Below are 24,552 nucleotides of genomic sequence, written 5' to 3'. Positions count from 1 at the left end.
TAGCGACCTCTGCGTAGCGACATGATCACGTCGCTAGGAGGCCACCCGAGTGAGCGTAGCGACCACCATAGCGACTTGCAAAGTCGCTACAGATCCTGAAGAGTTGAAGAGTTCTGTAGCGACCTCTGTAGCGGGAAGCAAGGTCGCTACGGGCGAAAAAGACTGCTTTTTTATTGGGTTGACCCAGGATTGTTGGGTTGACCCAACTCGTTTTTAGACTTTTATAAATACCCTTTAGACCTAATTTTGAGGGATATCTTGTTTTTCTTTGTAATCACATTAGCTATTTTGGTGAAAGACTTAATCTTGAGCTTCTTTTCATCTCTATCTCTTGTGATTATTAATCAATCTTGACCACTAAGCATGATTAACCTTCAATCATCCATGGGTTTTGGGTTATTCATGTCTATTAGTGAGTAGTTACCTTTTGGATTCATGGGCTAGGGTGATTAGAGTGATTAAGTGAAGATCTAAGGGTGTTTAGTGTTAGATCTCTTGTTTCCTTGCTTGTCTACTTCTCTTAATGCTAGATTAAAGTTGGCCTCTTTAATCTAGAGCTCTAGACATTTCCCACCCACAAGGTGTTTGATGAAATGTCTGAACCAAGTAGAGCTTGCTCTAAACTTACCTTACACAAAGACCATTGTGTTAAGGGAGTTTAGATAGTTAATAGACTCATCCTTAATGATTGCTTAGATCTTTTAGGTTCAAAGACCTTTGGTGTCTAGTTGATCAAAGCAAATGAGCATCCTTCTTGACCATAGAGCTTGCTTATTTCAGTGTTCTAGACTTAAGGAAGTTATTGATTGAAAGTTTGCCACCCTTAGATTGAATCTTAATCACTTGAAATCAAATGCCTAGCCCCATGAGTCCTATTGTCCTAGATTGATTGAAAGCTTGTTTCTTTATTGCACTTTAGCATAGTTCTAGTTCATATCATCATTGAAAACCTGATTGCACTTAGATTAAGCATGGTCTTGCATTCCCTTTGCTTTAGAATCACTTAGGATTGGTTCGACATCTCATATACTACTTCATTTGATAGGGACCCGAAAAGTTTTGTCATCAAATTGGCGCCGTTGCCAAGTTCTATTGTGATTTTGACATTGAGATTTAGTCATTTGCTTGAGACTAAGTCATTTTTATTGTTATTGTGATATTGGCTCTGCTTTTTCCTCTTTCTTTTTCATTTCAGGTGTATGAACTTGAGAAGTAGAGGGACTACAAACCTCACTCCTCTAGTACCTGACATCCGGGCTTTGGAAAGAGAGAATACAAGAAGAAGAAGAGAAGAGGAGCAACAGGCTCGTTTCAACAGATTGGGTTTTGATATGGCTCACCATCAGAACCAGAATCAAGATGGAGAGATCCCTTTGAGAGCTGCCCAAGAGGAAAATGGTCAAGGAGCTGCCAACCTTCGACCACAACACCCACAGCGCCAAGCTCGCGCCATTGGAACCTATGATCGCCCTCACATTCATGGTCATAGGTTGGGAATCAGAGCACCACCGGTGGAGAACAACAACTTCGAGATCAAGTCAGGGCTACTCAACACCATTGAGCACAACAAGTTTCATGGCCTGGCAGCTGAAGATCCTATTGATCACTTGTACAAGTTTGATCAGTATTGTAGTTTGTCCAAGACAAATGGTGTCTCTGAAGATGCATTCAAGCTAAAGTTGTTTCCCTTCTCTTTGGGAGACAAGGCACATCAGTGGGAGCGGTCTGTCCCAAGTGACACTATCACCACTTGGGAGGGATGTAAGGAAGTCTTTTTGGAGAAATTCTTCTCTACCTCAAGGACAGCTAAGATAAAGAATGAGATCTCTGATTTCCAGCAGAAGAATCTAGAGAGCTTCAATGAGGCATGGGAGAGATTCAAGGACTACCAAGCTCAGTGTCCTCATCATGGTTTCAGCAAGGAGAGCTTGCTTAGCACTTTCTACAGAGGAGTTCTCCCATCTTGCAGAAACAGGCTTGACACTGCTAGTAATGGTTTCTTCTTGGGCAGAACTGAGCAGGATGCAGAGGAGCTGGTGGAGAACATGGCAAAAAGTGATTCAGTCTACAATGAGGAGTATGATAGAGCCAACAGAGGGGATGACCAGCAGACAAGGAAAGATATCAAGTCTTTGCAAGACAAGTTGGACTTGGTTCTTTCAAACCAATCCAATAAGGAGCAGGTTAGCTTTGTTGGTGATCCTAGTCAAGAGGTTCCTCCTAAGGTGAATGAAGTTGATGGTTTGGAAGGGCAAGAGGAGTTATGCTTCATCAACAACAATGGTACTTGGTACAGGAAGGAGCCCAACTTTCAGTACAACAACTACCAGCAAAGACCCTATTCCAACAACCAACAAGGTGGGTACCAGCCTAGGAACAACCAGCAAGGAAGCCATCAACCTCCGCAGAACCCTCCTCCTGGTTTCTCCAACAAAGGAAACCAGTCTACTCAAGCCCAAGGAAGTTCTTCTCAACATCAGGCTCAAGACACAAGTGTAGAATCAATGTTCAAGCAACTACTTGAAGCTCAGTCAAGAAGTGAGAAGCAAATTGGTTATGAGTTGAAGAACATCCACTCAAAGATTGATGGGAGCTACAATGAGCTCAACAACAAGTTCAAAGCTTTGGAGAATCAGTTTGCCTCTATGAGTTCCAACTCCAATCGCCAACAAGGAACTCTACCAGGAAAACCAGAAAAGAATCCCAAGGAGTCTTGCAATGTTATTATATCTACTACTTCTTCAAAGATTGAGCTGAGTGATTATGAGAAAGAGGTAGATGAGATTGAGAAGCTAGTGTTTGGGACTGAGCTTGGGAAAGTTGAGCAATTGGTTGTAGCAACAGCTGAAGCACAGATGGTGGATAAAGCTATAGAAAGGGTTCATGTACAAGCTGAAAGAAAAGTTCAAACAACGAATCTGCAGAGAGCTGAGCCTAGGGTTGAGAAACCAGTTGAGAGGAGAGCTGACCAGAAGCTGAAAGAGGTGAAGCAAGAAGACATTGAGGTTGAGCTATCCCCCTATGACAAGCTCCCTTTTCCAGAGAGATTCCTCACCAAAGCTCAAAAGAAGGTGGTCTCCAAATTCAGAAAAGACTTGAGTGATATTGGAGTAAGGCTTCCAGAGATTCACAACATGCAAGCTGCTCATGTCCAGATGATGCTCATCAAAGACATTCTAGACCACCAAGCTGAAGTAGCAGAGCTCCTGGACATCTCTACACTCAAGCTTGATCCACCAATCCCACCCAAGTCCCTCCCTAAACTAGGACACCAAGGGATGTTCACTTTGCCTTGCTCCCTTGGAAAGCTTAACTTTGATGATGCTCTAGTGGATTCTGGTGCAAGTGTGAATGTGATCTCACTTGAGGTGATGAAGAGTCTAGGGATTGAGCACATGCTACAAGACACATCTCAGCTCCAATTTGGGGATTCCTCTTCTACAACCCCAATTGGTATCATCAAGGATTTCCCTTTGAAGCTTGGAGCATGCACCATCCCTATAGACCTCACTGTTTTGAAGATGGCAACTGGGAAGATAGTCTCATTGATCCTTGGCACTCCATTCCTCACAACAGTGGGAGCTTGCATAGACTTTGCCAACAACAAAGTCACACTCCTAAATGTGAACAAAGCTGTCTCCTACCCTCTTCAATCACCTAAGTTGAAACCTGAGTATTGTGGCACAATAACTTGTGGAGCATCCTCCATTGAGAAGACAACGGCTGAGCTGAGTGGTATTGAGAAAGAGGTTCTTGGTGAAGAATCCCCTAAGGAGAAGTGTGATGAGCACTTGGACAGTGCTCAAAAGGAGTATGTGAGTGAAGCCACAAAGGTCTCCCATGGCAAGAAGAAGATTGTGAAGGAATCTCACCCTCCACCTCTTGAGAAGACTCCTCACACCCTCACTCTCCACCCAATGAAACTCAAGGATGGAGCCATTGAGTACAAGATCAAGTGCAAGGGAAGGTTCAAGCCATTCTCAAGTGCAAGAGCCATCTTCACTCCTCAGCTTCAAAATGATCTCATCAAGCTCCAAGAGCTACTCTCTCAGGTCCTCACCATCACTCTTGAAGGAGGAAAGGATCCTCCTTCTCACTAGTACAAGAGAAAAGGTAGTCAAGCTAGTGACTCAAAACAAGCTCACTTGGGAGGAATTCCCATGGTTATCCTTGTATATAAATTTGCTATTTCATTTCTTTATGTTTTCAATAAGTGTGGCAGAAGTTTCAGGCCAGCTCAAAGCTCAAGCTCTAGACACCCATTACCACACTTCACTCTCCACTTGAGGTATCACTCCAACCCTTCTTTGTACATACCATTCCCTTTATCATATTTTCGGTATCTCCTTCTCTCTTACTCACACAGAGACTGTGTGATTTAAGTGTGGGGGAGGTACCAAGTATTTGATCATGTTTGCTTTGTTGATTATGCATCTCATGCATTGCATTGTACATTCAAAATGCATAGAAAAACCATAAAAATTTTTTTTTTTGAAAAGTGCATATAGAATTATGTAGTTGCATCACTTGCATTCTTAGGATTGAGTCTAGATCATATATGTTGCATTCACTTGCATATGGAGCAACTGTTGATAATGCCTTGTAAAGAGCACTTGTTTGCACTGAATTTGACACCCTAGCTAAACATATCAAGTAGCTTAAGCATCTCTTGAAAGCTTTGCATGCTTCGTGCCTTGAAAACTCTTCTTGAAACATGTTTGCTTGCTTGATATTGGCATTGTTCACGAAACCAGCTCCAACCTGAATCTTGAGTTAAATGAACTTAATCTCTCTTGCATATGGGCATTTGCATACTTGATCATGGATCTCATACACATTTGGGTTATCTTTTCCATTGAACCACTCTTTGTTAACCCAAATGGCACTCCCTTACCCTAAAACCCTTACCATTCTTTGAAGCCTACATTGATTTGCATGAGTGAGGCCTCTTTTGATAGTTTGTCATGTGCAAAATCTTGAGAGTATTGGGAGCGACATGGATTTGTTCTCATCTCTTGCTAGCATATGGTCATCATTTGAGCTAGCTTCTAGGATGGTGAGTGGGTGTATGTTTCTTAAAGGTTTAATGTCTTCGGTTTGGAGTGTGAGAAAGATGAGCAATAGAGTGTTATGAGAAAGAAAAGCCCTAAGGACCTAGAATAGAAAGAAAAGAAAGCTCTTGTTTGTATTGTTTGAGACCTCCCCCCTATATTAAAAAGAAAAAAAAAGAACAAAAAAGAAAAGAAAAAAAAAAGATTCAAAAAGATAGCGGGGAAGGGAAAATAAAAAGAGTTTAGAGCTTAGAAAAGTGAATAAGAGGTCCTTAGTGATTAAATCATAAGAGTTGTTCATTGGGTGAGTGATGTGAGTGTTTGTTATTTTGGGGTATGGGATGAATGAAAGGGGTGTAGAATTTGTAATTACTTAGGAATGGGTAGAATGATGAGGATGAATCCATGTATGCTTGAATTGCTCCTAGTCTTAGATAAATTTTGCATAATGATCAAGCTCCTTGATTTTTGAGTGATTACCACCTTAAAATGATGCATTGAACCCTCCTTTTCATCCATATTAGACCATTTGATCACCTAGCCAAATGATTGAGATCATGTGCCCATTTGTGAGAATTCACCTTGTGTGTGTGTGTGTGAATCAATGTGAGGGCTGGTTAAGAAGACTTGTTGGTTGATGAGTATTGCATCTTGTGTAAAGGTATAAGAGTATTGATAGGCCTAGAGAAGCTAGAGTATAATAAGAGAGTTTGCTCATGCTATTTGCTATGTTTCTTTAGGATGTCAAGTTGAGTGCTCTAAGTGTTTCTTTTGCTTATGTGCTCCCACCTTCAAACCTCTCTACATTAGTTTTTTGAAAGTTTACTTGTGGACAAGTAAAGGACTAGTGTGGGGGAGTTGATATCTTGTGTATTTACATGTTTTTAAGCTTCATTCTAGTCCTTATATTGTTCCTTTGCATGCATTTAGAGTGCATTTAGGTTGCATTGCATTACATTTGTCTCAATCAGATATTGGAGATGCTTATTGGTGACTTTGAAGACATTTGAGGGGTTTTCAGTCAAAAGGGTGAAATATGAACATGGATGAAGGCCTTAAAGATATCTTTTGAAGCTCAAATTTTGGGAAGACAAAGTAAATTGAGTTAGCTTTCTAATGGAGGTGGTTTCAAGTCATTTGGATATGTATTAAAAGAGTTATGATCAATCTACTGGAGGCATATCAACCCTGTAGCGACATCAGCATAGCGACCTCGCATGGTCGCTAAGACGCAACCCGAGCCATCATAGCGACATGCGTAGCGACTTAACAAGTCGCTATGATGGGAGAAGCCAAAACCCAAGAAATGACTAAGTGTTCGTAGCGACCTCTGCGTAGCGACATGATCACGTCGCTAGGAGGCCACCCGAGTGAGCGTAGCGACCACCATAGCGACTTGCAAAGTCGCTACAGATCCTGAAGAGTTGAAGAGTTCTGTAGCGACCTCTGTAGCGGGAAGCAAGGTCGCTACGGGCGAAAAAGACTGCTTTTTTATTGGGTTGACCCAGGATTGTTGGGTTGACCCAACTCGTTTTTAGACTTTTATAAATACCCTTTAGACCTAATTTTGAGGGATATCTTGTTTTTCTTTGTAATCACATTAGCTATTTTGGTGAAAGACTTAATCTTGAGCTTCTTTTCATCTCTATCTCTTGTGATTATTAATCAATCTTGACCACTAAGCATGATTAACCTTCAATCATCCATGGGTTTTGGGTTATTCATGTCTATTAGTGAGTAGTTACCTTTTGGATTCATGGGCTAGGGTGATTAGAGTGATTAAGTGAAGATCTAAGGGTGTTTAGTGTTAGATCTCTTGTTTCCTTGCTTGTCTACTTCTCTTAATGCTAGATTAAAGTTGGCCTCTTTAATCTAGAGCTCTAGACATTTCCCACCCACAAGGTGTTTGATGAAATGTCTGAACCAAGTAGAGCTTGCTCTAAACTTACCTTACACAAAGACCATTGTGTTAAGGGAGTTTAGATAGTTAATAGACTCATCCTTAATGATTGCTTAGATCTTTTAGGTTCAAAGACCTTTGGTGTCTAGTTGATCAAAGCAAATGAGCATCCTTCTTGACCATAGAGCTTGCTTATTTCAGTGTTCTAGACTTAAGGAAGTTATTGATTGAAAGTTTGCCACCCTTAGATTGAATCTTAATCACTTGAAATCAAATGCCTAGCCCCATGAGTCCTATTGTCCTAGATTGATTGAAAGCTTGTTTCTTTATTGCACTTTAGCATAGTTCTAGTTCATATCATCATTGAAAACCTGATTGCACTTAGATTAAGCATGGTCTTGCATTCCCTTTGCTTTAGAATCACTTAGGATTGGTTCGACAATCTTTTACACTACAACATTTGGTTAGGGACTCTTCAAAAGTCCTGTTATCACTTATTCTTTAATTGTTTTTAGTTAATGATAACACAATCGCAACGACTGAAGTTTAGTTGTTTTTAATTCAGTACAAATTAATTAGTTTAATTGTTGGTCAACATTATGTATTATCTGGATTTGAATCCACAATCGCAACAACAAGACTAGTATAAACAACGACGTTAATTATCTGGACCTAATTAATAGCTTCGACCTAAAAACAAATTGCATCAAACTGGATTGAAAGAAAGATTTAAAATCAATACCACGTAATATGAGCGGAATAACCTGATGCTGGAAGCCTGGAAGTATGGAAGGAAGGACGCGACGCGACGCAACATAATTGTATTATTACTTCCAGTTGTTATCTCACTAGAAGTCACAAGTTAGAAATGACAAAAGAGTTATAGCATTAATCAGTAACAATAATGCGAAATTAGTGATAGTTATTAAATACTCTAATTAGGTTTCCACTTTTATAAGTTGCGTCTTGCGTGTCGGACCCATCCCTCGTTTCCTTCGTACTTTCGATTCAGTGATTGCTCTACGGAACCTTTTTCTGATTTGGAGGATCCTTTGACTTACAGATCCGACTGTTCCCCTTATCCATGGGACTCCTTGCTTTCCGTTTCCTAACCCTTTTAATATTATAAGCTTATGCCCAAGTTATCTGTTTATATCGTTAAAAATATAAACATAAAATTGGGACATAAGCTTATAAAATTTTATATCTTAATAACATTTTATATATGAATTATATATCGTGGTGGTTTAGTAGTTTTCAATAGAGGAAGAGTTGTCATGTTGGTCTAGGCTAGAGATCGATTCCTCTCTAGTGCGAAATTATTAGCTCCACATGTGCCACACAGATATGGACCTATTGTTTACGGTCCATTTCAATACCCAAGAGAAAATCTACCCATGAACTACACCTCCCATCTGGAGATTATGTCTATCTGGAGATTATGTCTGTGTCTTTAATAGACCTGGGTTTAACCCTTGTTTAATAAAAAAAATATTATATATATATGATCTGCTGACAAATATATATATATATATCATATGATCTTTTGAAATTTTCAAAATTCATTAACTGGGTTGAAGTTTTGACATAATAACTTGTATATGTGGTTTAACTTCATAATATGGATTTTAAAGCTTTCGTTGCTTACAATTTAATGGTTCAATCTACCATATAACATAAACGATTATTCAGATATAAACAACTTTAAATACATCTTCTTATTGAATTTTCTACTAAAACATTTTTAAAATAAATAAAAAAATATCTAATCTATTAAAAGTGAAGTACAAATAAAAATTAACCCTTATTTCACCTTTAATATTACAAGTTTATGCCACTGACCTTTTAACAATAATAATTCCTATAATTAAGCAAATACATTAATTAATACAATATCAATATTTAAGATAAAAAATCTGCACTTTCCTAACATATGAAATATTCTTTCTTTATATACTATCAAGTAAATGGAAAATATTTAATCATCAATGCCTACTACATTTAAAACCAATATTTTACATACCTATTTATACGAAACTAATCATTTTCCTTGAAAAACTCTGTTTGTTTATCAAACTGAACTTACACATTTTTTTATTAATTATGGTAGCCCACGTTTTGTTATTATTATATCATACCTATGCTATCTAATATAGTTTAAATATAAAATATTGCACAAAGTACTTATTTTTTATAAAATATATACTAAATGTGTATAATTTTATAACAAAAATATCATCTAATAAATATTTATATAATCCATTAAGAACTAAAAATGTATGTTCCACATAAAAAATAATTATTATCATAATAAATGAATGATATATAAACAGAAAAAATAAATGCTAATTCACCGTTATCGGTATATATATGTGTATATTTTATAAAAAAATAAAAATTTACAATTGAAAAATTAATAAAAAGATTCATATAATCTATAGAATTATATTACATTTATTAAATATTGGTAAGTGGAAAAAATATAGACAATCAATCATATATGAAACAATTTTGAAATATCTACAAAGTGTGTATAAAATGCGAGATGGGTTGAAAATATCTTTAAATAAAGTTAATTAGAAAAGAATTTAAATAAATGTTGGTCAATATGAGACTATTAAAAACTAATTATTCTATTTCAGATTAACTCATTAAAAATAAAATTACTGCAAAACAAGTTAAATAAACAGGTGAAATAAACATATTACCCCTAACATGAATCCAAATCATTCTCAAAACTGTAATCCACATAATGAAAATGACTAAAATAAATCACATACACAAAATTAGACATTAAATTTCATATAAAAATAAAATATATAGATTATATATAGAAATTCTAATCTATTCTATTAAAACAGAAGTACAAAATTAGATTAACCCTTAGTTTTTCATTATATTTACATTGTCATGCCACTGAAGTATTAAATGAAGCTATATTTAAGTATGATTGTCTTTTCCTAATTTAAATAATAGATTTAAGCATTTAATATTTTTTCCTAATTTAAATAATAGATTTCCTTAACAAAATCTTAACCAAAATATATTTCCTAATATATAACATATAATCAATTTATATAACATAAAAATAAAATATAATTTTTATATATTATTAGCATAATACTTCCTATATAAGTCCAATTAGTTATAAATATAAGATTTGTTTATATGATACACTATGATCTAATAGACGATTAAATCACAAAATATAATTATTTAAAACTAATAAATAAAATCGTTATGTTTTAAAATGTTATATTAACAATTATGTAATACATTTTAATTTACAAATATATATAGTATACCATTAGTACATAGAAAAAATTTAAAGTGAAATGGTCACGGGTCAAGCTATAGAAATTAACAAAAACAGCGCAACATTATTTTTCTTTAACAAATTTATTTCAGTAGAAAGTATAGTCCCAAATATGGTTATATGTTTTATGTATTTATAATTTTATTTTTTTTTGTTTTTGAGGGATGCTAGAATTTTTGAATTGGAAAAAATTATGACCCAACTCTATATTATTTTAATTAGGAAATTTAAAATTTATATCAGAATATTTTATTAAAATTTTAATTTTAATTTTTATTATAACTGCAAAGATAAATTTCCAATCTAAATTTATATTTAAATATTACAAATACATCATTTAATATTAAAAGAAAAATTAAAAACATAAAATAAATACCCGCCCGGTCGGGCGGATCAAGATCTAGTTTACTATATTAAAGCACCCGTCAAACGGATAATCCAAATCTCGAATACAAATTTGGTTGGAATAAAATTTTCTAAATCATACATACAACACTAGCTTCATTTGCCCATCATACCGACATCTTCCTCTAGAGCGCTCTTCTATCATTAGAATATTATGGACCATTCTCACCGACGATGAAAACTACTTGAAGGATGAAGTTTACCTCGTTGTTTCGGAAACCAGTTATTCTTGTGTCACCGCTGGCGTACCTTGTCTCTGATGATCTCTTCAAACTCGCATTCTACAGTAACATTAAGTTCTAGAACTGAATGGATGAAAGACAACAGACTTACATAATAAACCCAAGCCTCGAGTACCGCCAGACCCTGGAGGCACGAACCCACGACCAGAAGGCAGAAAGCATATTGCATTTAAAAACACAGGTTGCAATTTCAACTTAATCAAACTTTAAGACTTCAGTTCCTGCATAAGAGATAAGGTTTAGTCTGATCTAGAAGTCCAGAGAGCCTCCAAAGCACATGGATGACCACTCTTCAACCAAGTCTCCTCGCCGATCGAATTCAAACTGACTCAACCGAGCTTCAAACCGATGCCTTGGTCCAGGTTGGAGTTCCCAACACCAATCTCTTACACACTTCCAGAACTCCAATCACTGGGGAAACAATAAGAGTCGAACAGCGAATCAAAACAACCTTGAAACTGATTCGGGATGCGGTGAGACAAATAGAGAGAAGCCTCAGAGGACGACGATAGGCTACCAGACGATAGCGTCTCTCAGACAACTCAAACTTCACATGCACGCTAGAAAACCTAAAGCAACTGCGACCACACAACCGCAGGGAACGCCACGCATGCACCTCCACCAACAAGGAAACCTTTATCAATACGGAAACGAAACCAGTACACAAAATAAGAGACCAAGCCTCGAGAGACAGATAAGCTGTCAAAACCTTCGCACAGGGCCACCACTGCTTAGCTTTTACTCGGAAAGGCTGTCCAAAACCAGATGAAGAAGAAGAGGGGGGGGGGGGGGTGTCTCATATGTCCACCACGCATCGACACTACCACAAACCTCACCAAGATCTTAAAGACGTAAAAATGAGATCTGACTTGTCTGAACCTTAAAAGCCGACTCCTTTCATACTCCAGCCCACACCACCTTGTTGGTTCTCCAGAAAGCATCTCAACTTCCAGATCTATCACTCGCTGGGTAGAGTTAGGGTTTCAGAGACTTGAAACCTTCCACAAAACCATACATGTCGACGATGAAGATGATGAAAATGAAAGAAACAACGTAAAAAGAAGGCGAGGGAAAGAAGTACCTCCGGCGTCGGAACTAACAGACACCAGCAGCAATGCCGTCGATATCTCCGGACACCAGTGCTGAAACTAGATCTGCGATTGTTCTTTTTAAAGAGAGGCGAGAGAAAAGAGAATGTTTGATCCGGTATTCTACTTATTAAAATCATGAAACATGGAACATATTATGAATGTCGGTATAACGATTTTCCATTTGTTAGGATATCGTGGTCACGAGAATGTGAGCATACATCATCACTTTATTCGATTCTTGCATCTTATACATGCATCATCAGTTGAATGTTTCATTCTACTATATAACAGCAACTATTCTCACATATAAACGACTTCAAGTACACCTTTTAATTAAACTTTCTACTGGAGTCATATTTAGCTTTTTCAATTTCACATTCTGATTACTGCGTACCAATTTGTATGTTGTGAGATTCAGTGCCAAAATCTCTTGAAAAAGGTAGACGATCTTATAAAACAATTCATCTTGTGCATACCTTTTGTAAGATTAAGAAGTTCTAAAACTTTTAGAAATGTACCAAGACCGAAAGCAATAATAATAAACAAACGAGATACATGTACAAGACAATAATGATTCTCACCCAACACTTCCCTTGAATCTGTCAAATTGTGTTGCCACTCGTGATTTTCTCCACTGAGTTTTGTGTGCCACGAAGATCTTCCCAAAATAAAATAATATATTGTATATAAATCTGAATAATATATGTCTTTTTTTTTTTCATCAAACATACAGACTCATATTGACTCTATACACCAAACTGGTAGTTTGGCATCCATGTGAATGACAAAAAACGATTGTTGTCTGACACTGCGTGCTAAACGATCCGCCCTTGTATTTGCCGTCCTTGGTACATGAATGAGCTGTGAGCTATGGAAATTACTTTGTAAACTATTGATATCCTCCAGATAACTTGCGAATAATATATGTCAAAATACCTAAACTTAACATATTTGGTTTAAATTTTGGATCAAAATCAAAAATTATTTTAAATATTTTTTGGTATTTTGAGTGTACTTCCACTATGTTAGATAATATTTGACTATTGTTTTATATTTTCAAGTATTTAAACCAACCTAAAAATATCATATATATTCTGGATGTTTTTGTATATATTAAAACTAAAAATAATTAATATATATAAGTATATAAATCTTTTTCGGATACATTTTGATATCCAAAATACTTCGGTTCAAATTGATTATGGTTTCGGTTGTCTAAATATCAAAATTTTGAATAGTTTGGATATTTAATTAATTTTGGTTTGGGTTTGGTATACTCTTTCGGAACGTGATAGGTTCGGTTCTTCAGATTTGAATTTTTTATCCAGCTTTGATATTGACAATAAAAAATAATAGCAATATATTTTTGAAATATATATCCGCAAGGACGTGCGGATTAAAATCTAGTTACTGTTTAATCTATAAGAAAATTATGCTTTGATATTAAGTTTAGAGAGTTGCATGTGAAATCATGTTATGAACATGTGTTTAATGATTTAGTTTCTAAAATGGCTAAAGTAGATATATTTTTAATGAATAATTAGAATTATAAATTAACCATAAATTAAATTTAATAATAAAACTCTCATTATCTTTTTTTGCTTTTATTAAAAATAAACTTATGAAATATTAAGATAAGTCGATGTATATATTGATCAAGTAAACCAATGAAATATTTTCGTTATCTCAGTTTGTTTTTAAATTTTTTTTTTTCTAAATTATCATTGAACTTTAGTTTTTGTTTACTTTTTATTTATTTTGTTCTTATTTTGTGTGTTTTAGTGTTTTTTGGTAATTTAATACATGTTTCTGGTTCAAAAATACAAAGTAGATTAAGAGAGACCGAAATTTCACATTCTTACTTTACTCTATTGTGTGAAATATATATATTTTTGATAAATTGTGTGAATTATTTTTGATATGTAATTATGCTTCTATGGTCCATAGTTTTATAGCATTCCTTTGTGTTAAGAAGGCGTAGACCAAAAAAAAACTAAAACGATTAAGAATATAAAAAATAAGATATCATGATATTTAAATTATAATACATATATTATAACTATTAGTAAAATTATTATGTCCGAATGTGCGGACAAAACACCTAGTTTGTAATTGTTTGGTGATCCGAAATACTCTTGAGAAACTAGAAGCGTGGAAGTCAAATTTATTTGTACCAATCTTTTTTTTTCTGGGTACCAATCTAGTTTCTTATATATTTCTGTTAACTGTTAGTTTTTTATTCTTTAATTTTATACTATCATATATTTACTATTTATATTTATATTTTCTTGTACTTCAAATTATTAACATTCATGTTAATATATTTTATTAATCAATAAATAAAATTTTATTTTTTGAAAAGAATATAATAAAATTTTGTGAACAAAAAATACCCAGATGAAGAAATCGTGGATAGAAAAATTCTGAACGGATGAGTTATAGATGAAAGATTAGTGTACTGATGAGTTGTATATCAACTTATTTATATTATTTGTAGGCAAATTCTTTTAAAAAGTCATTTTAAAGTTTTTGTCATAAAAAGAGATTCCAAAGAAGAAAATGACCAAAATAAGTTTTATTAAAAAGGTAAAAGAATTTTATATCCAAGATAAATAAATAAATAACAAAAAGTATTATTTTATAGTTTCAAATTATATGTTTTCAAATTCGATTTTTTTGTAAGCTCAAATTCAAAATTTTATAATTTTTTTTACTTTTTTGAAATTTTCTTTTATTTTTTGAATTTTTTTTTAATTTATTTTTATTTTTTAACTTTCAATATCTTTTTTTATTTACAAATTTAAACTCACTCCAAAACCCAACTAAATCTAAACCCTAAAGTTTAGATTAGTTAATTCTACATGTATAGTTATTTATCTACCTTTTGATGAAATATTTTGATCATTTTGACTTTTAGGGGCTATATTTTGACAAAAAAAGATTCGGGGATATGTAAGGGCATTTTTCTTATTTTTAATATATAATTTGATATCCATTATGCTATTTATTTAAAATATAAACCATTGGTGTGACCAAAAAAAAACCATTTGTGTATACGTTATATGGGCACTGTATATGGGGGTAGGTTTGTTAGACAACTTATTGGTAGACGCACTTTTGTTGAACATGTTAGATAAGTCTCTATCTACATGCGAGCGAAGTTTTAAAACTTGATCTGGTAATTTATGAATCTTGTATGGCTAAGGATACATTTTGTGGATATGTTTGGGTGTATAATGTATGGATACATTTGCGTAGAGAGGTTTAACCGTTTAAGTAGACATATTTGTGTACACAATTTTGAAATTTAACACGTTCAAGTTACCACTCATGATCGAATACACTTAAGTCCAATTAGTTCAAATCTATCTTCTTGAGAGGTAAAGAAGGAGATGAAGAAGAGTGGTTTGGTATCAGTAATTCGTCTTTGCGTTGCTCATATTCTGAGTATTAGGCATTTTCAAAAGTATTAGGCATTAACTTTTTAGATAGAATAATAAACTAAAACAGAGTTTATTATAAAAAAATCTTTTGCTTGTTTGTGAAAGTGTTTCAGAAAAAGTAGCTGAGAGAGCGAGAAAATGAGGTTTTGATGTGCATGGATGTTGATGGAATTGCTTAAAAGAGGGAGATAGATTTCGAATAAGAATAACAGATTTTGTGATGGATCAAATGTCTTCTTAGACCAGATGTTCTTATAGAACCAGATCAGATGTCCGTGCCAGGGGCAGATACTCTATTAGAGTCAGATGTTCGTCATCTGATGTCTTATCCTCCGATTATTATGATATTTGTCTAGTTTTGGTCTAAATCCTTACATATTAGTTGTTAGGTTAGCTACTCATCAAAAGTTTTCATATTAAGTGGAGTTGGACTATAGATATATTTGAAATTTTTGTGTAATATCCGATTTTGAATTGCCAATTGCTTTTAACAAACCTCTCCTCCAACTAGGGAGAACATAATTTTGGTTATGATACCAATTTGTTATGGATGATCAGATCCAGACCGGACTATAGTCAGATGTCCAACGTTTTGCTTAATATGATATCATCCTATGTGTCTAAGCTCTCACAATTTTTTTTAGGTTAGTTAATCTCTAAATATCTTCATACTTAATAGAATTGAACCAGATATATATTAGAATTTTTTCTGTCTAATATCTAATACGGGATTTGAATTGTCAATATTTTTAAACAATAGATATTACGCTTTGACTCATACGTATTTGTGGGGAGTGCTTTTTCCTTTTTAAAATTCTAAATCCCCTTTTAACTATGCCAACAAAAAAGCGTGAAAAAACAAAAAAAACAAAAAAAAATTCTCAATAATAAGGTAGCACGACGATTGTTGCGAAAGATGATCAGAGGATCATAACAAACATCACGTTGTCAGAGAAAAAACTCAGTCAATCAGAGAATATGCCAATAAGATACATCATTCGAACTTATCACATCACACAAAAGTTGTAATCTAAAAACCCTAACTATAACACCTATATAAACGCACTCATCAATTTCACATTTCACATATCCAAACCTCATAAAAGCTCACAAGAATCCAAAACATGAAGAATCTAGCAATCCTTCTTGCTATCATACTCGTCTCATGCTATCTCACGTCTCTAGTCACAGCAAGTGATTTGGAGTCAATGCCATCATCGCGTAACGAAAAGCTCGAATGGTGGCATTACCATTCCTACCCTTACTTTCACCCCAAGCCACCACATTGGCCGTTCCCATGTTCTTCCGAAAAAGCCTTTCCGCCACTCCCCGCCGGCTACAACCATTTCCACCCTGTTCCATTCCATCCACCACCGGTAGTCACCAAGTGCTTGTCTGATTGCAAGGATGTAAAAACATGTATGGCGGATATCCGGAAAGCTTTCTTCACCCGCAAACCTGCTATTGGATCGGAATGTTGTGCTTCGATACAGAAGATGGATGAAGACTGTGACAAGACTGTCTTTGGAGCTTACCATAACCCTTTCTTTGACTGCTTTGTTAAGCTACATTGTGCCACCAAAGCTGGATCTACTCCATCTGCTCCCTCGCCAGCTTAGAGGTTTTAGTTAGTTATTAGAATTATAAATAATGAGTTTTAGTTGGTATTATAATTTTCCTTTTTAATTATGCTTCTCCATATTAAGCTTCGAGGAAATAAAGTGCATCCTTCTTAATAATGATATCAGTGTTCTTATTTATTAAATTTGTGAATTGTTTCCATGGTTTATGCTTTTTGGACTGTTTTCTCTTAACCTACGTAAGAAATGAAGCACGTTTTACATTTAAAAAAAAATTTATTTCAGTTGTCTAACTTTGATTCTTTGGTTAATTTTCAGTTCGGTTTATCAGAATGAAACACTTTTAAAAAAGTGATCACCCAATTTCTTATGTTTTTTTTTTTTTGAAAAAGAACTCAATTTCTTATGTTTTCCTGCCAGCTAATAAACTAGTAACAATTAAAATACAACTTTTACATAATGCTGCAAAGCCTGCAATCTATATATAATAGCAAACTCAAGTTGAAGTCATCTTTTTTTTATAGGAAAATAAAGTTACTATTGTACGTTCAAGATTTGTTTGTTTTTATGATCTAAGGGGTATAAACTTTCTATACTAAGTGGCTCTTACGTCATCAAAACGATAGTCTTGGGCATCTCTTCAGTGAAACGTTACCTTCTCAAACAACACATCTCTTCTCTAAATCATCAATCATTTTCAGCAAAGGACGTCTTTTTTCCTCAATCAACTGTTCTCTGACCGTCGCACACTTCTACGTCCGCCTTCCGGATTTAAAGCGTCTCAGCAATTACACCCTTTGGAATCGAATCGTTTAATCAATCTATATATTTCAGATTTTGTATCCTTTTATATATTCCATCATTGTCATCCAATTTTGTATGTATAAACTAGGGTCGGCCCGCCCTACGGGCGGGATATATTTTACTTGTGGTGTAAGTTATTATTTTTTGTATGATTTTGTAGCTGTGTTTTAGGTTTGCATTTGCTTGAGATATGTATGATAATAAATTTTGTATTTTAGAAAATTTCTGGTGATGAGAAATTATATGTGATAAAATATGTTTGCTTGTTTACAATAGTTTTTTGTCAAAAAAGATAATAGTTATTTCTATATTAAAAAGAAGTGGTATTGATATGATGTGAGGGCTTCAAATGGTCTTGATGTTGTTTCTTTTTACAAAATTTTGATCTCATATTCGGTGTGTTAGTTGTGGTTTGTAATATTAGGTTCAGAAGGATCTGGTTGTGGGTAATTTCTTTATATATGTAATAAGAGTAGTTACATTTTATGTAGAATTCGTAATCATTCGACATGCTATTGAAGTGGAAGTAATGATTATTTGAAGTTGCATTTTTTTATTGAAGGTAAAATGTTATATTGAATGCAAAGAAGGTAGTAAATCAAAGCTAATTAAAATAAAAAAAACATTGAAACTGGAAAGTGTGAAAACTGAGTAGTGGTCGATGATGTAAGCACTTTTTACTCACCTACTCATAGTAAAACCAACTCCAATAATTTTTCCATTTATTAATAGTGATAATTATAAAGATCAGATTAGTTCTATAACACTTCTTTTTCAATATAGAAACGTCGTGTAATGAACGTTTGGTTAGTATTGAGATATATTATTTTATTAATTAATTTGTTTGTAAGAAATATTTTGTTTTGATTTTTTTTTTGCTTCTATGACATTACAATGTGAAATGTTATGTTTTAAATAATTTGTATCGAACAACTTATGTATATGACTCTTTTCGAGGTTCTCAGCAGTCGTAAAGCCTTTCCAAAAGACTCACAATGGTTTCTATGTTCCATTCTAGATTAGCTACCAAGATGTTTTTGCTGTCAAGATTTAAAGGACTCATCAGTAGAAATTGGTTTCTTTGAAGATTATTCAAACTAAATTAAATATTTTGTATATTTTTGGTTTTGAAACATCAAGTATAGAATCAATCCTTATATTATTTTTTGTTAATACTTGTGGCAAACACATCCCCATCTCATCTTTGTATACTTTAAAATTAACATTTTTATATTTTTATTAGTTTTGTTAGAGAGCATACTTTGTATCAGGAAAAAAATATTTTCATTGTTGTAATTGTTATATAGTTTCCTAAATGTTTGCTCAAATTTTAATACATATATATAGCAAATGGAAAAGAACTTTTCTTATTTCGGTTAGGTTTCTACTTAAAACATTAGGTTTATTTTCTCTTTTGTACATACTTTTGAATTTACTGATAGATTAGTCCATTTCTTTCTCTTGAAATAAAAATTAAAAGTAAATACATAGTTCAATGTTACAGAAAATTTATGTTTGGTAAATACAATGAAAACATAATATTAATTATTATTATTCAGATAAATATATTACTGAATTTCATATATTATTATATTTATATACTAAATAAACTTATTATCCAAATAATAAATTATATTTTTAACAATAAAATTTACTCACTATTTTCGAATATATTTTTAAGATTGACTATCCCATATACACTAAATTTATTATATATTTTGAAAATATGATTAAATTTTTATTAAATATTTTAATTATTTGTTAGAACTTATCCTTTATTTAAAATAAAATTCGGGTGTATATTTAACATGGTAAAACAAATGTTTACTTTAACTTCCGATTAATCAATGTTTATTCACCAAAATATGTTTCTTAGATAAAAATTAAAATGGAAAAGAAAACCAAATTGCTAAGTTTTCTATCGACTAATTTGTAAACTAATAATGATTTGCTATCCTATTGTAAAAGAAGAGATACCCCTATAATTAATTAATTTTTGTTTACCATCTTTGTTTGGTTTGTCTATTTGTCTACACTTCGAGTAGTGAGATTGTGAGTCCATCTTTGGCCAATGATCAACTAAGACTAAGTGATATGGATGCTAAGTCGAGGACATTCACTGAGTTAATCTCACACCACGGCCAAGCTTGCGCTCCCTTTGAAGACAATTACACAGGCTCTTATCTCACCACCCTGTTGAGCTCTGATGGTTACCTTCGGTCTCAACATTGTAAGAAATCTCGGTAAATGTAGAAATGTTTTAATTTAAATGTTCACTTGGTCTATAGTTCGCATTTTCCCAAGAGTAGCCACACCTTTATAAATAAAATGAAAGAATAAATAAACATATAACAATACTGGCATCAAAAGCGAAGCTGCTCAGGCTCATTCTTGACAACAATCTTGTAGCATTCATATACAGAGTAAGTATAACCATGCACCATTATGCAACAAATGTAGGAGACACAAATCAACACAAACTAACCTATCCAATATCGTTGAGTCAAACAAAATAAAGATGATTTCATACACCAATAAAAAGTACAACTCCTTAAGACAACATGATAAATCGAAAATGAAGAAACTCTCTTAGCTATTGCATCAGACAGTTGATCAGTAGAGTAAGAAAGTCTTCATCGTAGTGTTAATCCTCGAACCATTACCACCCATATTATAAAAGAGATTAAATCTGAAACACTACGATGAAGACTTTAAGGACAACAAAGTGTCATAGTTTCCATGTGTTAGGAAGTGGAATCCTGCATCAAAGATTTTTATTATTTTAGTCAAATGACTCTGTAATTTCGAGGGATAGCGGTTCAGGATCAACAGAATCTCGAGTGACCATGAAACGTGAAACATCAGAACCTCAACATTCTAAATTGTCATGATTGTGTCAACCTCACTTTGTGTCTTAAGCTTTCCCTCCGATAAACTGGTCACTCACACTCGGCCGCAACGAAACAGCGGCATGTACGTCTCCCGAACGAAAAAAGCTTGGTTGAAAAAAAAAACACAACTCACGGCTTCAGATAAAAAAATCTTTGAGAATGTAAGAATGTAAGAATGTTTGATGCTATTAGCAGAAGACGCATCAGACTAATGATAACACAAAGTGAGAGCGACCATGAAATATGCCAAGCTCTTGAAGCTAACATAATATTAAATTTCAGGATTGGCCTAAAGTTTGCAAAACTGTCTGATCAAATAGTAATATATGAAGAAGCGTAAGAAGCCAACTTCAGCAATCAATGCAAGTGGGGATAATCAGTCTGACATCTGATAAGAAGGGGAATCTCAAACATTATTTTTCAAGACCTCAGCAATATGAGAAAAATGTAAATAACCTTCATCAGAGTGACTATGATGAGGATATTGTTTACATCAATAAGAACTACTACACCCATGTAGAATAATCCGGCATGGCTTGAAAACATTCACTTTACTAAAGTCACATGAAAAGAAAAAAAAACAACTTTAAACGCAAGTCTGTTAAAGAGTAGAATCTGTGATTACTTGAAGATTTTTGTTATATCTGAGTGGACTCTCCCTCACAACCAGAGGAGCTGGTGCCGACTTCTGATGCTTGTCCCTTACATCCTAGGGTCAGATGATGCATCCTAGGGTCAGATAATATTCAAATCTTGGTTTCAAAAGAGAAGAAGAAGGTAATAAAAAGGAACCTCGATCTGAGAGAAGAGGCCGTTGAAGCCGCGAGACTTGAGGTCGTTGAAGCCGCTGCTTCTTAGTGCATTGTTATATGCTCTCTCATGTTGCGCCTACAGAAAAAATATCAACAAATCTTATTCAGACAAAATTTTAAACACACAAAAGAGAGAGAGAGATTAAGACACATTACCTTAAGCTGAGTTCTTCTGTTAAACCAGAACTTGATTTGTCTTGGAGCCAAACCCAATTCTCTGCTAAGTTGGTTCCTCTGCTTATCATCTGGATGAGGACATTCTTGAAACTCCTGCAATAGATTCAAACCATTATAAGAGTGTCTGAATCAAAAAAAAAAAAAGAAAAAAAAAAGAAAAAGAAAAGAGAGAGAGAGAAGAAAATACGATTCAAGACGTTGAATCTGTTGAGCGGTGTGATGTTGGTAACGTTTCTTCTTCCTATCAGTTTCAGTGCCGTCATGATGTTGGCTACCACCACCACCGTCTTCTCCACTAACCTTTTTCAAACATCCTAAAGATGTACTACCTATTTATACACGATATAACCGACTGAACACCGCAATTTAATAGGATTAAAGATGAAGCAATCACACCGAATTCAGTTACAGAAACTGGATCGTCTCCGCCAATCGAAGTGAAACGAAAAACAAAAAGAGGATCAACACACGGATTAGGATTTCGCGTCGAGTTAAGTTTCGTCTGGCCGCACAACAAAGGGCCACAAACAAAGAGTGAGACGAAGCGCAATACAGCCCGAACGGAAGAAAAAAATAGAGACGCTGCGTTTCATTTATGATGACACGTGTCGACGCGCGGATGACCTAATTGATAACATGTCTGCCGACGTGGATCCCCCAAGAGGGATGAAAAGCTTCTTTTATATATAAAGATTCCCCTCATTGTAGGAAAATAAATCAATTCAGTGGTTGTTGAATGTTTGGGATTGAGTGGGAAGAGATGGAGTGAATCATCACGTCTTTTTTTGGCCGACGACCAATCTTTATTTTCGTTTTACTTATAGTTTTTGACTCTTTTCGTCTCTAAAACTGTTTTTTTTTGTCAAACTTTAATGATACCTTCTTTTTTTCCTCTGTTCTATTTTCTATGCATCAGTTTTCAGGATTTCAGAAAAGTTGATCCAGGCTGTATGAGAGGTAATTGAAGGATTTTATGATGGCAAAAACAATTTCTAAAGAATATGGCCCAACACAGCATCAACAACATCCTTAATTGCAGCACTCATATTTCTTTGTGTTCATTGAAGTGAGGAAGTTTAGACTTGAAGAAGAAGAGGAGAGACACCAACAGTAAGTTTCTCTGAAAAATGGATCTTCGTGATTTTTCAAATCAGTGAATTACAGATACTGATATAAATTCTTCGTAATATAACGTACGCTATGTTTCAATGTAAATTTGGATTATCCTTTATCCTTCAAATAGATATGGCCAATAATTGATTTCCGCATTAGTTACTCTGAAACTGCAAACCAAAGAGGGCAGTAATTGAATGAATAGTTTATAAGCGACAGTGTATTATTATGTGACCTGGGCATAACAACGTCGTACAAAATGATTACGCTATAACTTTGGAAGGGATTTTCCTTCTGCAACATCATGTGCGGAAAAGTATATGAGTATATGAGCGAAGGAAGAGTGACCACTCCATTAGCAAAGCAACTCTCTTACACCAAATTCTAAAACCAATTGTTCTAAAAAAAACTTTTGACAACTAATATATATAACTTCTGTAAATAAACAAAATATACCTCTTCATAGTATCATAGCAGAGAACAATCTTATTAAGCCAAGTATAATATTTCCAAATTTGTTGAGGAATTAGGATGATAAAGTTTAACAACTGCCATGTACTGCTGCTGAAATAGGCAATGAAGATGTTATCATTCACCACAATTTCTACGTATACAATTAAGATGACCCATTAAGAGAAGATCGTAGCATACAGATTCATAGCCCTGCGCACTAAAGTTGATCTGCACGAGCATAACAAAATACATACTGTTTTTTAGTATTATGTCAACCGCACCTATGATACTTTTCTCCAGTTGTGCCCCAAATAATGGGATTCTTTTTAAAAAAATGGCTAACATTGCTTATATTGATGATACTAAGTAATTCTCATGGAGTGCATTTACAATCGAAATAGGAACATAAAGTGAGAAACAAAAGAACACGAATGAGGAAGAGATAACTTCGAAAGTATGTCTGGAACTCTGTTGTTTTGATGTGGAGTCCAAGCAAATTCACATGGGATTCATATTATGGTTTTTTTGTCGGGTAATTCATATTATGGTTATAACGGCCATATTTATATATGCAAAGCTGCAACAAAAAAAATTCCAAAATAAAAAGGAAATTCTGAAACCAGAGGTATGGAACGTACTTATGTTTCAATTTAATAATATGTCTAGAAAAAAAATCATATTTAGACAAAACGAATGTAATTCAGGTTTGTGAATATAGTGTTCTGTTTGAAATGTAAAGTGAATGCCTGCAAAGAATTTAAATGAAAAATTAGAATTGTCCTCGATAAACTATTACAACTATTTAAATGAATCATTGTAATTTTGGCGGTTAATAATTGGAAGCTTTGGTGATCAACCATTATAATTTCTATAAGAAAAAGTGAGGATTGACAAAATACAATAAAAAATAGTAAAAAGGTGTATACAAAGCATGGATTTCCTACTCCAAAGGAGCATAAAAAATTTGGAAAAATACACCGTAATTTGAAATGGATAAAAATGTCATTAACGAGTGGTATTCAATTTTCTGAAATATAATAGTGTTCTGTTGGAAATGTAAAGTGAATATCTACATGCATTTAAATAAAAAATAGAATTGTCTCGATAAACAATTACAACTATTTAAATGAATCACTGTAAATTTTGGCAGTTAATAATTGCAAGCTTTGGTGATCAACCATTACAATTTTTATATGAAATAGTGAGGATTGCCAAATACAATAACAAAAAATAGTAAAGGGTGTAAAACATGAAAAAGCAAAATGCACATAGAT

The 24,552-nt window shown here is 33.9% G+C and overlaps 1 protein-coding gene, 1 long non-coding RNA gene and 1 other non-coding gene across 6 annotated transcripts; 1 reads left to right on the top strand and 2 right to left on the bottom strand.

The window, feature by feature from the left end:
* Positions 1-1,808: 1,808 nt before the first annotated feature.
* On the bottom strand, positions 1,809-1,915 carry LOC130508947 (small nucleolar RNA R71). The gene has a single exon (XR_008943130.1). It is a non-coding gene; the product is annotated as a small nucleolar RNA R71 (small nucleolar RNA).
* Positions 1,916-16,519: 14,604 nt separating this feature from the next.
* LOC108840995 (uncharacterized) lies at positions 16,520-17,187 on the top strand. The gene has a single exon (XM_018613789.2). It carries the CDS (start codon positions 16,573-16,575, stop codon positions 17,065-17,067), a length of 495 nt encoding a protein of 164 aa, XP_018469291.2. The 5' UTR covers positions 16,520-16,572; the 3' UTR covers positions 17,068-17,187.
* A 3,000-nt stretch (positions 17,188-20,187) lies between these two features.
* Positions 20,188-22,361, bottom strand: LOC130506641 (uncharacterized). Of its 4 annotated transcripts, none has more exons than XR_008942082.1 (6): positions 21,900-22,361; positions 21,692-21,805; positions 21,516-21,611; positions 21,349-21,432; positions 20,701-20,828; positions 20,188-20,591 (listed from the first exon to the last, which is right to left on the bottom strand). It is a non-coding gene; the product is annotated as an uncharacterized LOC130506641 (long non-coding RNA). The 4 variants fall into 4 exon arrangements; XR_008942083.1 differs by having other exon boundaries at positions 20,734-20,828; positions 21,900-22,360; XR_008942081.1 differs by having other exon boundaries at positions 20,188-20,828; positions 21,900-22,351.
* Between the last annotated feature and the right edge of the window lie 2,191 nt (positions 22,362-24,552).

This window comes from Raphanus sativus, chromosome 2 (genome assembly GCF_000801105.2).
Source record: "Raphanus sativus cultivar WK10039 chromosome 2, ASM80110v3, whole genome shotgun sequence".
NCBI classification, from domain to species: Eukaryota; Viridiplantae; Streptophyta; class Magnoliopsida; order Brassicales; family Brassicaceae; genus Raphanus; species Raphanus sativus.
This window is presented reverse-complemented; position numbering and strand designations above follow the sequence as displayed.